The sequence below is a fragment of the Aethalodelphis obliquidens genome, unplaced genomic scaffold (genome assembly GCF_003676395.1).
Source record: "Aethalodelphis obliquidens isolate GAN/ISIS:26980383/991018 unplaced genomic scaffold, ASM367639v1 scaffold23, whole genome shotgun sequence".
Classification (NCBI taxonomy): Eukaryota; Metazoa; Chordata; class Mammalia; order Artiodactyla; family Delphinidae; genus Aethalodelphis; species Aethalodelphis obliquidens.
The window spans coordinates 22406583-22421611 of record NW_020837967.1 but is presented as its reverse complement, the minus strand read 5'-3'; the positions used below and the strand labels follow the sequence as shown (position 1 = coordinate 22421611).

General features: G+C 38.0%; 1 protein-coding gene across 3 annotated transcripts in view; it reads right to left on the bottom strand.

Annotated features, from left to right (window-relative positions):
• Positions 1–15029, bottom strand: part of STAM (signal transducing adaptor molecule) — a 62199-nt gene that overhangs the window by 33630 nt on the left and 13540 nt on the right. For all 3 annotated transcript variants that reach the window (XR_003436043.1, XM_027121980.1, XM_027121981.1), the window contains exon 2: positions 12104–12188. Coding sequence is in view for 2 of the 3 variants with exons in the window: in XM_027121980.1 (XP_026977781.1) it covers positions 12104–12188 (85 nt within the window). In the remaining variant the exon portion in view is untranslated. The remainder of the gene's footprint in view (positions 1–12103; positions 12189–15029) is intronic.

The following is a 15029-nucleotide window of genomic DNA, read 5'->3' as shown; positions in this document are numbered from 1 at the left end:
ATCTCTCTCAAAACCCTTCCCAAAACTCCATTTTGGTATTTTAAAACATTTTGTAAGACTCATCCTCTCTCTGCCTTATCTTGAGATTGGAAAACAAAAAGATAGGAGAGGTCAAGGATACAGACAAGAACAAGGAAAGAACTCTCTCTCACCCTTCCCAGTTTTCCAACCCCAAAATAACTCTCTTAACTTACTATGTGATAAATGACCATACCACAAATCACACCACTGTAAAATGTAATGGAATTGTACCGTTTGCTGAGTTTCCAAAGTAAGGATAATAAGGCAAAAATGGCAGTTAATCAATTTTCTTTGATTAGGGAGTTACTGTTGCAGAACATATTCTGCCATCTCCCAAATATGCTCAATACAGGCAATTTCTCCTCAATTACTGAAGCAAAACTGTTATGTTGAGCACCAGGTGAAGAAGATGGCTTGTATATTCAGGGCCATGTTGTTTAAAACATGTATACTCTGAGCAAGAGTCATACTCAGTGCAGGGAGATATACACACTCTGTAAGAGAAAGGGGAACTGGAATTTAAGACAGCACGTAGAGCTCACTAAATGGACAGAAGAACAAGTTTTGAAGAAAAATAAAATTGAGGGGGCTGCAAAAGAATACAGTTAAATTCAGAAAGTAAACATGCATAGGATGTAGCTCAGATCTAGAGTTAAGAGGACCAAAGAAAACTAAAACTAATTTTGCATTCCTACAGTTCTCTTTTCAAAGAAAAATGAAATTTCAAATCTCTTTGAATAGCCCTGAGTACATTTCCAAAACTGTCACCACATTATTTACAAATGTCTATCTACCTGTAGGTATGTTGTTGTACAGTATGACAGATAAATAGCTCAGCATTCATCTCTAGTCACCAGTTAGTGAGATTACTGAAAACGTCTTTCCATTAATATATAAGGAGAAAGCCAAAAATATTCAATGATTTAGTTGGATAAAGGAGCCAATATTTGTGAGATCTTATGCTTTGTATAAGTTTTTAAAAGTTTCTTATTTAAAAATATGTCTCATCTCTACATCTTAATTGAAAAGTACTTTTGTATTATAAAGATAACAGGTTAAACTGTGATGAGATTTTATACGCTTGAGGAAATTATTACCATTGAAAAGGCAGTGAATTCAAATACTACTTATTGCACCTATTACTAAACCAATGATTTTAGATCAATCAACTTTTCAAAAAGAGGGTACCACCTCTTTATTATCCCCCTCACGGGGCCTGACAGAAGAACAATAGGACATTTTCTTTAAAGTATTGTAAATATAGAAGAAAAGCAATATAAAAAAAAAGTAACAGAAATAACAGTGTATAGCACAGTTCATGAATGTGCTTGCACGGTTAACCTCTCCTCACCTTTGAGGCAGGACTGAAAAGGTACAAAGATACTAACAGTATGTTTCTAAATAGGGGCAGAAAAATTCCTGCAGTGCAAGACTATCTGGCGTATCACATCTCTGGTCCCCACCTAATCAATGTCAGTAGTAACCTCCTGTCATTGTGATAACCAAAACCATCCCTAAACCACCACTGGGCTGAGATCTACTGCTAGACAAAAGCAGCACTGTGATTCAGTAGAAAAAGATTTGAGGCTTGACAGACCTCACCTGTAAAAGGGGACTTTAATGCTTCCTGTTGAGTATGTTATTACATTACTCCCTGAATCATGCCAGGGACTTAGAGATGCTCAATGTTAGTTCTAGAAAGCACAAACATATTCTTCTATCAAGTTACTTTTACAACATTAGCTTTCAAAGCTACTTTAGAGTGATTTAAACTTTACATTTTCTTTTTACATGCTATAAAAAGTGCTTTACTACAACTCACAATTCAGGGATATATGTATAACTGTATTGTGGAGTGGGGAGGGGATATGTGTATGCATAACTTTTCTAGGTCTTAGTACCCAGCAGGCACACACTAAAAGATATGGGACCTCAAATCTTTGTTAAACAAAGTAAAAAAAAATTTTAATTAACAGAGAATATAAACCCTCCTTGAACACTAAAGGGAGTCTAATATAGGGCGTGGCTTTCAAAAGCAAAAAGGCATTACATTAACTATAAAATAAGCTTAATATTATAAAATGTGAAAGAAATCAGAACTGAAATGAATAATAACTGTATATTCAATGGCATATTCAAAGTGCATATTTGGTTCATAATATAAATTACATAAAACACAGTCTACAGAGCGCAAGGGGGAAAAGGGCAAAACACTGAATACAAATATCAAATTCTGATTCTGAGCTTGTTAAATAGGTATTTCTTATGAGATAGCTGATGGAACATGAATATAGTCTACAAATTATGTTATTTGGCTATTTAAAGAACAAGTTCACATGCCCGAAGGACTTCATCAGAAAAGGAGGTAAACTTCTACATACTAAATATTGAGGATTAATGGAAGTATAGATAACAGTCACTGAATACTTAAATTTAGTATGATATTTTGAGTTTCCCAGATCATATAAAACTGGAGTATATTTCAGTGAAACAGAATACAATGTAATATAACATATGGGAGAGAGAGGAATCACTAAAAACAATAAAATTGGTAATGTCTTGACTCGTAATTTAAAAAGAATTTTTTTTAATAATTATTTATTTTTTGGCTGCATCGGGTCTCAGCTGTAGCACGAGGGATCTTTCATTGTGGCACATGGGCTCTTCGTTGCAGTGCACAGGCTTCTGAAAAGGCTATACATACTATATGATCCTAATTGTATGACATTTTGGAAAAGGCGAAATTATAGAAATAGTAAAAAAAAAAAAAAAGAAATGAATGGTTGTCAGGGGTTCAGAGAGAGAAAGGAGAGGGGTGAATTGGGGGAGTGCAGGACATTTTAAGGATGGTGAAACTACTCTGTGTGATACTGTAATAATGGATAAGTCATTATGGGCTTGTCAAAACCCATAAAACTGTATAATATAGAGTGAGCCAATGTAAACTATAGACTTTAGTTAATAATAATGTATCAATATTGGTTCATTATTTGTAACATATACCACACTAATGCAAGATGTTAATAATAGGGGAAGCTGCATATAAGGGGTGGGAGTGGGTTATGGAATTCTTCGTACTATTTGCTCAATTTTTTTTTTTTTTTTTTTTTATTTGCGGTACGCGGGCCTCTCACTGCTGTGGCCTCTCCCGTTGCGGAGCACAGGCTCCGGACGCGCAGGCTCAGCGGCCATGGCTCACGGGCCCAGCCGCTCCGCGGCATGCGGGATCCTCCCGGACCGGGACACGAACCCGTGTCCCCTGAGTCGGCAGGCAAACTCTCAACCACTGCGCCACCAGGGAAGCCCTCAATTTTTTTCTAAACCTAAAATTGTATTAAAAAAACAGTCTATTAATTATAAAACAAAAAACATGAGATAAAACATAAAGAAAACATGAGATAATTCTACTAAAACCCTGGAGAAGGCAAGTCTCGTATAACTCAAAATTCTAAACACTGTAAGACTGATAAATTCAGCTATATAAAAATCAAAATTTTCTAAATGGAAAAAACAACAAAACAAAGTCAAAAGAATAATGGAAGGAGTTCCCTGGCGGTCCAGTGGTTAGGACTTGGCGCTTTCACTGCCAGGGCCTGGATTCGATCCCTGGTCGGGAACTAAGATCTCACAAGCTGTGTGGCGCAGCCAAAACAACAAAAAACAAAAAATAATGGAAAAATATACGCAATTCATAAAACAGACAAGATATGTCCCTAACACATCAAGGACTCCTAGAAATGAGGAAAGGATGGATACAGACAGTTCACAGAAAAGGAAGCACAAACAGCTCTTAAATACAGAAAAAGATGTTCATCCCAGAAAACGGTAAGAATGTACCTTTGACTCTGGAAGACCACCCACCTCAAGTCTCTTCACCTTTATGGAAAGGGGTCAAAGGGAGCCCCGACCACTCCTTCCCAGGACTCCAAGGTTCCTTCTGCAGAAGTCAAGACCAAGTCTTGGGCACCCAACTTTCTCTACGATCCAATAATTGAGAACTTGAGAACATATGCCTGTTATTCTTGTTTAGACAAGTCCCTACAAGAAGCTCCAGACTATCCTCTCCATCATTAAACAGCTCTGCATATCCATTACTCCCCAGCTTCTGCAATCTTTCCACTGGACCCTCTAGAAGTCACAGCCCATGATCAACAAAAGGCCCTACCCCTGGTCCTTTTGCTCTACAGAAAACTGGCTCTCCAAGGAAGATAACACTTCTCCTGCAGCCACCTCAAGTGGTAGCTTTCGGTCTTCCACGGCTCTTGTACCTCCTAAATGAAGGGTCCTCTTTGCTCCCTTTGCTACTTCAAAACCACTCTCCCTCCCTCTTTCCTAAAACAGCCGAGTTCAGATCTTCTCATTTAAAAAACCTCACTGCCCCCTCATCTTTCAATGATTTTAACTCCTGGCTCACTGCCACTCTCTCTAATGTTACTTCTGTCTTAACGGAAGTGATGCTCCCAACACCATTGGCTTTTTGACTCCACCTTATTATTAACCGTCAAGGTCTACAAACTCCATTTCATGGATTCCAACTATCATCTTCCATTTCTCTAACCCACTCACTCTCTTTATACCCACCTCTGTGCTTGCTCAGGGCGACTCACCTCTGCTCCAGCTAGCCCGTACCTTTCAAGTTCTTAGAAAGCGCCAAGTGTCCTCTACCCTGCAGCATTCACGTGAAGGCTGTTCCCTCTGCCTGGGACCTCTGCTTGCAGCTCTTTGCTTCTTCTCAACTTTAAAATCATAGTATAAATGTTATCCCTCACGCCTGTGCTTCCCTGAAAAACCTAAGTAGGTCTCCCTTTTATTCTCCACTGAAGCCCTCTGCTCACTATCTTCTTAGACCATTACCTGTTTATTTCTATCTTCCACTGGCAAACTGTTACCGTAGCTGATGACAAAGGCTGTACCTGCTTTATTCACCACTCTAGACCCAAAGCATGATACCCAGCCAGTACTCACTGTTTGTCAAATAAAAGAAAAAACAACTGACACAAAAAGAATGAAATGAACTGAAGTAATTCTGTGACATTAAGAAAGTGAAAGAGACCAGGAAATCAAGATCACGCTTTACAAAAAAGCCTTTAATTTTATTCCTGCTATAACTCTTCCCCTAGTTTAAATTACATTTTAAAAAATCCTAAATATGAATCAGATTGTCATTTGTTAACTAGAAAAAACTAGAGTCCCTACAGCTGTTGTGATGATTAAATAAAATGTTTATAAGGCACTTAAACAAGAGCCGGCAGATAATAAGCAGTCAGTAAATGCTGGCTATTATCCTTAACAGACACTGAAAAGACTTTCAAGCCTAAGGCCAGTAAATGGAGGGTATGATCATTACAAGACATATGTTGGAAGAAATCTGTTTCTAGAACTGATGCTGCCCTTCCAACTTGAAGAAGTCTAGGTCAGAGATTACTCTTCCCTTAAAAAATCAGGACATATTCTATCAACCTCCAGCTAAAGGTCAGAAGTAGTCAAAGCCCGGGTCCAGGACAAGACAACATAAAGCCAATGAAAAATATTTTTAACAAACTCTTTCCCAAAGGCTTATATTTATATTTTTCACAAAATATCAGTAATGACTATCATTTTCTCCTTCTAATTCTGTATGAATAAATCAAAGACTTACTATCCAAATAGATCCCTTATCCAAGTAAAGAAAAAAGTTTATCACGTTGTCCACTCTCAGTCAACTATATTTTTGTCTAAAGCTAAACAAAGACAGTTAAGACATAAAATAATAGCACAAATTAATCTGGATGTCAATTACAGAGTTTTAACTTTAACTTTTTATTGTGGATAATCAACACCCACCCTCACATCTATTTTTTATATATGAAATTATAATCAAATCAATCAAAACTAATAGACAAAAGCTATTTATTATGGGAAGCTATGTATTATGTTAAAGAAAACTGCTACTATTATTCTGAAAGTTCTCTTGATTCTGAACAGAGACTTTTCAGTCCATCATATGACATCACTGGCTAAGTATTTTTCAGTACTTAGACGTTGGAAGAACCGCACACTAAAAATCACGTGAATATCTTTGGAAATCAGAAAAAAATTTTCAGAATTTTTAAGTCCAGCATATTCAAACATTTCAGGCTGACAGGATATATTAGGGAATTAAGTAATTACAAATGCAGAATAGTGTATAATATGCTTATTGTCTATTACGGCAGGGAAAAGATATTCGTATTTGTGTAAAGAAACAATGGAAAGGTACAAAAGAAACAAAAGTGGTTACCTATAGAGGATGGAGGAGGGAAACAGGAACAGAAGTTAGACTTGTCAATGTTCATCTTTTTAAACTGTTTTAAATTTTGAGCCATGTGAGTATTTTTGAAACAAAAAAGTACATATTTCATAAGCATAAGTATTTCTTTAAATCAACAAACATAAATACACACGTACGTGTGGCTCAAAGAACAGTACGTTTTTTTTTAAAGAGGAAGAATTAAAGAGGGTTTTTCGAAATACTGCTGGAACCATGTTTCTGGGTCACAGTTCTCTGACCAAATGAAATTTCACAATAATTGGCTCTTCATTTCCCCTTAAAAATTGAGAATATTTCCCAAACAACCATAACTCCAAAACAGATGACTCGAAAAAAAGAAAGGAAGGGAGGGAGGGAGGGAAGAAGGAAGGAAGGAATTCTTTAAAAAGGGCCCAAAAGGATTTTTAAATATTATTTTCTTAGGGAAGAAAGACTTTAATATAAGTTACTTTATGCACTAAATAATTCTACAATATATTGCTGGTTACAAATCATTTTGTTTAAAAAAGAATCTTACTGAAATAGAAATGCTTTTCTTAAAGTTCCCTCAACTGTCCCTAAATCTGTCCTCTTAAATAGATCTGTACATTTTGTAAAATTACAGATTAATACCATATGGCAATGTTTTTTTTAAAAAAAAAAACCTAGACTGTTGCCTAGTATACAAGTAACCTGATGAACTGCATTCCCGTCCATAACGTGCCTCTACTTCAACCTGCCCTATCTACATTTGCCTCAGGAAAACTCATGTCCCCTTTTCCCTCTCACACCAATGACATGTCTCAGTCTTTTCTAAAGCACACCAGCTACCTAGAATACTTCACTGACAACCTACAATACTGGTTCAATATTCTCACGCTACCATCAGCAACCCATACTAAACATATATATCTAGATTCCTAGACAACATAAACCACATTTCCATGTTTTCCATATAACTAATTATGAAATAATTTTAAAAATTAAAACCAAACAGTAAGTGGTTACCAGGTTCTGGGGAAGGGGGAAGTGGTAAGTTGTTTAACAGGCAGAGCTCACTTGGGGATATGATGAAAAATCTGGAGATGGACAGTGGTGATGATCCCACAACAATGTGACTGTGCTGAATGCCACAAACTTGGGTCAAAGAAAATGTTTTCATGTATAATAATGCACTTGCCTTTATAATAATGCAGTCATAAAATATTTTTATTACTTTTTTATGGAGAAAGGGAACCAGGAAGACAAAAGTACTGACGGCCCATGAAAGTCAAAATGTGGCCCTGATGCTTATTTCCTACTATGAAATCATCAAGGTACAGCAAGAAAGTGAAAATAATGAAAATACAACTGCATATGAATGTAAAACATTATTTTTAAAGAGAAATCACACACATAAGCAAATTTTGTGGGTTTGATTTTTTTAAACCCTAGTAATATTAGAATGGCATCTCAATTACTACACAATCCTTTTCAAACAATTCTTTATTAATAAGAGCTATAAAGAGATATCACATTTCCATAAACAAACAAATAAATACTTGGAAATTAACTTAATGAGAATTTAAAGGAACTAGAGAGCAAGTATTAAGGAAGAAAAAATAAGTGAAAAAGAAAAAAGGAAAAGAAGGGAAGAGGAAAGGAAAAAATATTGATTAAAAACAAACAGAGGGCTTCCCTGGTGGCTCAGTGGTTGGAAGTCCGCCTGCCGATGCAGGGGACGCGGGTTCGTGCCCCGGTCCGGGAGGATCCCACATGCCGTGGAGCGGCTGGGCCCGTGAGCCATGGCCGCTGAGCCTGCGCGCCCAGAGCCTGTGCTCTGCGGCGGGAGAGGCCACAGCAGTGAGGGGCCCGTATACCGCAAAAAAAAAAAAAACAGAACTACCTCTCATTATTTAAATTAGCAAAGCTGAAAACACTTCCTAAGTAAATTCATAGATTTAGCATAATGTCAATTTAAATCTCCAAAGTATAATGAAATACTAAGGAAAAATACTGAGAGAGAATATCTTGTCTAAAGTAAATTTGAAAAAATTAAAGAATGAGGATTATCTAAACCTACTGATACTAGATAACAACAAAAAGCAAATAGAAAACAATTACTTAAAGCTATAAATTAGTACATTTTAAGTACACAAGGACAACATGGATGGAACCTTGAAGGCATTATGCTAAGTGAAATCAGTCAGACAGAGAAAGACAAATACTATATGATCTCACTTATATATGGAATCTAATAAAATCAAACTCACAGAAACAGAGAACAGACTGGTGGTTGTCAGATGGGCAGAGGGGTGAGCAAAATGAATAAAATGGGTCAAAAGGTACAAACTTCCAGTTATAAGTAAGTTCTGAGGCTGTAATGTACAGCATGGAGAGTACAGTTACAATACTTTGTTGCACATATGAAAGTTGCTGAGAGAGTAGATCTGAACAGTTCTCATCACAGGAAAAGACAGGAAAAAAATAACAGATTATCATTTCTAGTATAATAATGTTAACATGAAGAAAAACAAATTGATCTCTTTAAACCTCCATGACACATCATACAGGATTTTTAGGTGGGTTACAACTTTATTTTTTAACTAGAAAAATATGGAATATTTCTAGTAATGAAAGGGAGTTTGTCCTTTCATTTCAAGCAATTAATCAAATTATTATAAAAAGTATCTACAAAATGAAGACTACCAAACTAAAGATAAAAAGAAAACTGATGGAGTGAAAAGAGAGAGGAGGGACTTTGCAACTGGAATGCTAGATAAAAGTTTTATCTCCAAAATACACAGGGATGGAGCTAGGTCGATACCTAGTCCTCAACAGACAAACTGTCACAAAATATCATTTTAATCAAAAAGAGGCAGGTTTGACATAAATACACTACTATGTGTAAAACTGATAGCTAGTGGGAACCTGCAGTATAGCACAGGAAGCTCAGGTCGGTGCTTTGTGATGACCTAGATGGGCAGGATGGGAGGGGATATATGTATACATATAGCTGATTCACTTCGTTGTACAGCAGAAACTAACACAACATTGTAAAGCCATTAAAAAAAAAAAAGAGGCAAAGGTGTATCCACTTAACCATGCACCAGATACTATTATAAACACTTTATATATATTAACTAATCTAACACTCAAAACAAGCCCCCTATAAAAAGATACTTTTATTCTCTTGTAGCAAACTAGAAAAGAAAGTTACTATTTACCCACCAGTGACACAGCTAAGCAGTCAGAGCCAGGATCTGAACCCAGGCAGTCTCACTCCAAAGGCCATGCTCTCAGCCACTAAGCTATTTGCTTTCCTCTTCACAACAAAAATTCATAGACCTTTCATCCTACAAATCTAAGTCTACTAGATGTATATAAATTACTATTATACAAGGCAAAACACAAATAAGATTGGTTTTAATAGAGTGTTTTGAGGATTCAGGTTTTCGATAATGATTTTCAGTACTAGGGATAAGGAAGGCCTTTGTGGAAGAAATAATATCCATAGTGGGTCTGGAAGGATATGAGACACAGAGATAGGAGATGGGAGAAGAGAATATTCGTCACTGAAGGAACACAATGACCAAAAGCATTACAATAAAGCAGAAAAGCACTGGCAGCTCAAATATTTGAGTTGAAAAGATCAGTAACTACAAAAGAAGTAAATGAAAAATAAATGATTCAGAGGCCTAAGGAGGTTACTAGACTTAACTCAGTATGGAAGACAGGGGAGTAACATGGTCAGAGTTGTCATATGGCCACCGGCTATAAGAACTGGACAGAAAAGTGATGGAAACAGAAGGAAACACCAGATGGTTAATTCACTAGGCTAGGCGTGGTTAAGGATGGCTCAAGTAAAGTGGGGCCAATAGACGTAGAGAAAAAGGAACAGACACATAACACACAGTAACTACTCAAACATCAACTAAATTAAGGAACTAACCAGGCCGGAAAGGATGCAAAGACAACAAAGGGGATGGTCGAGGCCACAATCTTCGGAACCTGCCAGAGGGAGCACATTACGTACTAAAAAGGGCTTGAGTGACGGGGTGGAAAGGACTTAAACACAAACTGCCCCACCTGGTTTGACCAATGTTCAAGAACTTAACTAAGGAGACTCTATGGCATCAATATCGTGAGAGATATTATGGAGGCGTGCTGACAGAATTTAGTAAAAAGCTAAATGCAGAGGAGAGTCTGAGGCTTTAGGTGTGAATGAAAGAATAACCTTGTCATTAACAGAGACAGGGGACAAAGGAGGGAATGTAGGTTTAAAGCAAAAGGAGACATGAGTTCAGGATTCTAGATGTGAGGCCGCGGCTTATGTAGTGTGATGTTCAGAAATTATGCTGCATCCCCAATATTAGTGCTTGAGTTAGGGATTCAGAGCTAAAACTACAGATGTCACATAAAGAAATTTGAAAGCTGGGAGATTTCAAAAGAAAAAGTATCAGGTAAAAAAATGGATCAAAGAAAGTTTAAGGAACTATCTCTATTTAGAAGGGAAGGAAGAAGAGCCAGAGAAGGCACCATCAGAGAGTTAAAATTACCACCAGAAGAATCAAGCAGAATCCAGCAGTGCTCCCAAACATTCTTCACATGAAAGTACGTAAATAAAACAATATTTGTGTGGCACAAAGGGGTAAATGTGGCTACTAATAACTGGACGTTATTAGCCCAGGAATGAAGGAAACCATTACTCTGTACATCAGTAAATCCCTTTGCGGCACTGATGAGAAAGCCCTGTAGTACCAAAAAGTCTGTATGCCAGAAAGTTTACAATTCTATTTCCCTAAAACTGTCTCTCTTTCAACAGTCACTGATTAGTTGGGTCGAATGGGCACATGTGACAGAGAAGAAAAGAACACAGAAATAACCAAAAAACTTGGTAATTGAGAAATCACTGATGAATTTAAAAATCAGCGGGAATGAAAACAACCTAAATATCCATCAATAGATGAATGGATGAAGAAGATTTGGGGAATACACACACACACACACACACACACACACACACACACACACACATATATATAATATTCCATTGGATATATATATCCATTGTGTGTGTGTACACACACACACACACACACACACACACACAATGGAACACCACTCAGCCATAAAAAAGAATGAAATAACACCATTTGCGGCAACATGGATGGACCTAGAGATTATCATACTAAGTGAAGTCAGAAAGAGAAAGACAAATATCATACGATATCACTTATATGTGGAATCTAAAATATAACACTAATTAACATATCTACAAAACAGAAACAGACTCACAGACATAGAGCACAGACTTGAGTTTGCTAAGGGTGGGTGGGGGGAGGGAAGGACTAAGAGTTAGGGATGAGCAGATGTAAACTATTACATAGAGAATGGATAAGCAACAAGGTCCTCCTGTAGAACACAGGGAACTATAGTCAATACCCTGTGATAAACCACAATGGCAAAGAATATGAAAAAGAATATATGTATAACTGAATCACTTTGCTGTACAGCAGGAATTAACACAACATTGTAAATCAACTATACTTCAATAAAATTTTTTTTAAAAATCAGTGGGAAAAGTTAGATTTCAGAAGGCAATTATGGACAAGGGAGAATAATTAAAGTATCAACATTGTTACCAGTCATGTTGTTCCTCCTGGTTACAGGGAGTAACCTAAATGGGATGATTCCTCAAATCTCACTAGCAAAAACATTCTCTTTTTAAACTAAATTGTGATTGTAGTATGCTTTACCTTCTAACTCTTGTTTCATTCATGTTAATAAACAGGAAGAATAAATAAAAATCCTTTGAAACTTTGCAACACTTACCCAGTGCGAGACTGACCGACTTTATCACAAATATCCAAAATGAGGCCCCAATCCTCAGCAGTATTCATCTCACTGGTTGCTTTCTCTGTATATTATAAAAAGAAATCGCAGACACATTATTTTTAAAAATCTTTACGAGGTAAATGATCGCATTCAAATTACCAAACTGTAGTATAATCAAATATCAACAAATCACAATAGTTGTCAACACCTGGTTAATGAAATATTTAATTCCATCTTTAAAAGGAGGTAGGGCACCTTTATTACCTATCATAATTATTTTCCCCATTTATACTTCATTTGTTTGTTACTTAGTATCAAAAAAAATAGGCCACTGATTTTTTGTTATAAAAATACACCCGCAGGCGCACACACACTCGCGTGCGCACAAATCTATCCCTTTCTGCACACAGAAAGACTAAAATAAGGAATACTTTCATTCAAATAATTCTTAGCTTTACTCGCCAGCAAAAGAGCATGACTAGGCACAGATCTCTAACAAAATGTTTCAGGTAATTAAATTAATTAACTATCTAGTTTTGCTGATGCTGTTGTTGTGGTGGGGGGGGGGGGGCGGTGCTGAGCAAAAGAAAACCAAGCTTTAACTGAATATGTTCCCTTAAATAAAAACTTGACAAGTTGAAAACAACAACAGAGGTATGGCAGATTGAACCAAATCACCTAATTTAGATCCCTTTCTTAATTACAATAAAGGGACTTTTTTCTTCTTTAACACAAACACACAAGGATAAGGAAAACATGAGAAGCAATAACAGCAACAATATCTCAAAAGCTATAGGACAACATTGATACATGGCAAACTACTTAGAAGACCCAAGAAAGGTGAATCCTGTATTGGCAGTAAGAAAAAAAAGCTTAAGAACCAGCTCGGTGCTTTGGGACAACCTAGAAGGGTGGGATAGGGAGGGTGGGAGGGAGGCTCAAGATGGAGGGGATATGGGCATATATGTATGCATATGGCTGATTCACTCTAACACAGTATTGTAAAGCAATTATACTCCAGTAAAGATCTATTAAGTAAATAAATATTAAAAAATAAAAAAAGAACCAGTCTGTTGAATCCTCAGAAAATTCAAGTACTCATAGCAGAAAGAATGTCTGCAATTGAGAATGAAGAAGAAAAAGAGGACCTCCAAGTTAGCAAAATCGGTTAATGCTGTTTGAAATGTAGGTAGTCCCTACTTTGCTTCCTTACAGGCTCTAGCAATCACCTCTCCCCCTCGGAGCAAATGAGTGATGGTTTACTTTCTGCAGGTAAAGTAAATTTCTTTTCTAGACAAGGAGATACCAGGTATAGTTGAGACTTAGGCACCAAAAATAAGCAACTACTTCCATTTTCCAGTCCAGCATGTAAGGAGCTTGGAAGTATTCACTTCATCCTAACAAGTAAAACAGTAAACAAAGTGAAAAGTCAACAACTCTTCTTAGATGCCTCAGAAGTGAGGTCACAGGGCAAACTGCTGCCCCCAAAATGAGACAGACAGATAGGTGGATATACAGAATCACAACTTAACAGAGCAGAAGCCTCTGAGCAGAAACATCTCCAGGAACCAGTACCAGGGCACAAAAATCTAAACTGAAACTGCCAAACTGCCAGAGGAGAAGTGTGCACAAGTCGGAGACTTAAAACTCCAGAGAAACCTAGGCTTAGGGGAGCCCCACACTTTATTTATTTAGTTAGTTAGTTTTTTTTTTTTTGCGGTACGCGGGCCTCTCACCGCTGCGGCCTCTCCCGCTGCGGAGCACAGGCTCCGGACGCGCAGGCTCAGCGGCCATGGCTCACGGGCGCAGCCGCTCCGCGGCACGTGGGACCCTCCCAGACCGGGGCACGAACCCGTGTTCCCTGCACTGGCAGGCGGACTCTCAACCACTGCGCCACCAGGGAAGCTCCCCCCACACTTTTGTGAGCTTTTTTTTTTAAATAAATTTATTTGTTTTATTCATTTATTTTTGGCTGCATTGGGTCTTCGTTGCTGCGCGCGGGCTTTCTCTAGTTGCCACGATCAGGGGCTACTCTTCATTGCTGTGCATGGGCTTCTCATTGTGGTGGCCTCTCTTGTTGCGGAGCAAGGCCTCTAGGCGTGCAGGCTTCAGTAGTTGTGGCACACAGGCTCAGTAGTTGTGGCTCGTGGGCTCTAGAGCGCAGGCTCAGTAGTTGTGGTGCACGGGCTTAGGTGCTCCACAGCATGTGGGATCTTTCCGGTGCAGGGCTCAAACCCTTGTCCCCTACACTGGCAGGCAGATTCTTAACCACTGCACTACCAGGGAAGCCCTTTTGTGAGTTCTACTTCCATGGGTTCTCCCAAGTTCTCAAGGTGAATATCGCAGAAAATTTCTCCTATTTTTTCCAGCAGGGGGAGAGAAACTGATAATTTTGAAATACACCAGAGTATTCTCTTCTTAACAAGGCCTACTCTCAAGAGAAATAATTTTACCAGCCCCTAACTAACTAGAGTTTTATCAGAGATTAACCCACCTGGGTAAAGGGAAATCCCAACGCTAGCCTGCTCTAGCCTTCTACGTGGGAAAAGGGGAATATCCAACTCCAGCCCACTGTAGCCATCCCGTCCCAACTTAAGGGAGAGCAGCACATGAAAATTCACTCCCCGGGGCAGAGGCTCACTGAGCCCTAATCACAGGACTATCAGTACCTGATCCTCACACCACTAAAGGCTGGTGTCCCTTCATCTAGTACATCGTCTCCAGCTTCCAGCAAGCCACATTCTATAATGCAAAGACCACCGTTGGAAAAGACCAGACTAGCATCAGAACCAGACTCAGACATGACAAGGATGTTGGAATTATCGGACCAGAAATTTTAAAGACTATGATTAATATGCTAATAAGAGCTCTAATGGAAAAAGGAGGTAACATGCAAGAACAGATGGACAATGTAAGCAGAGAT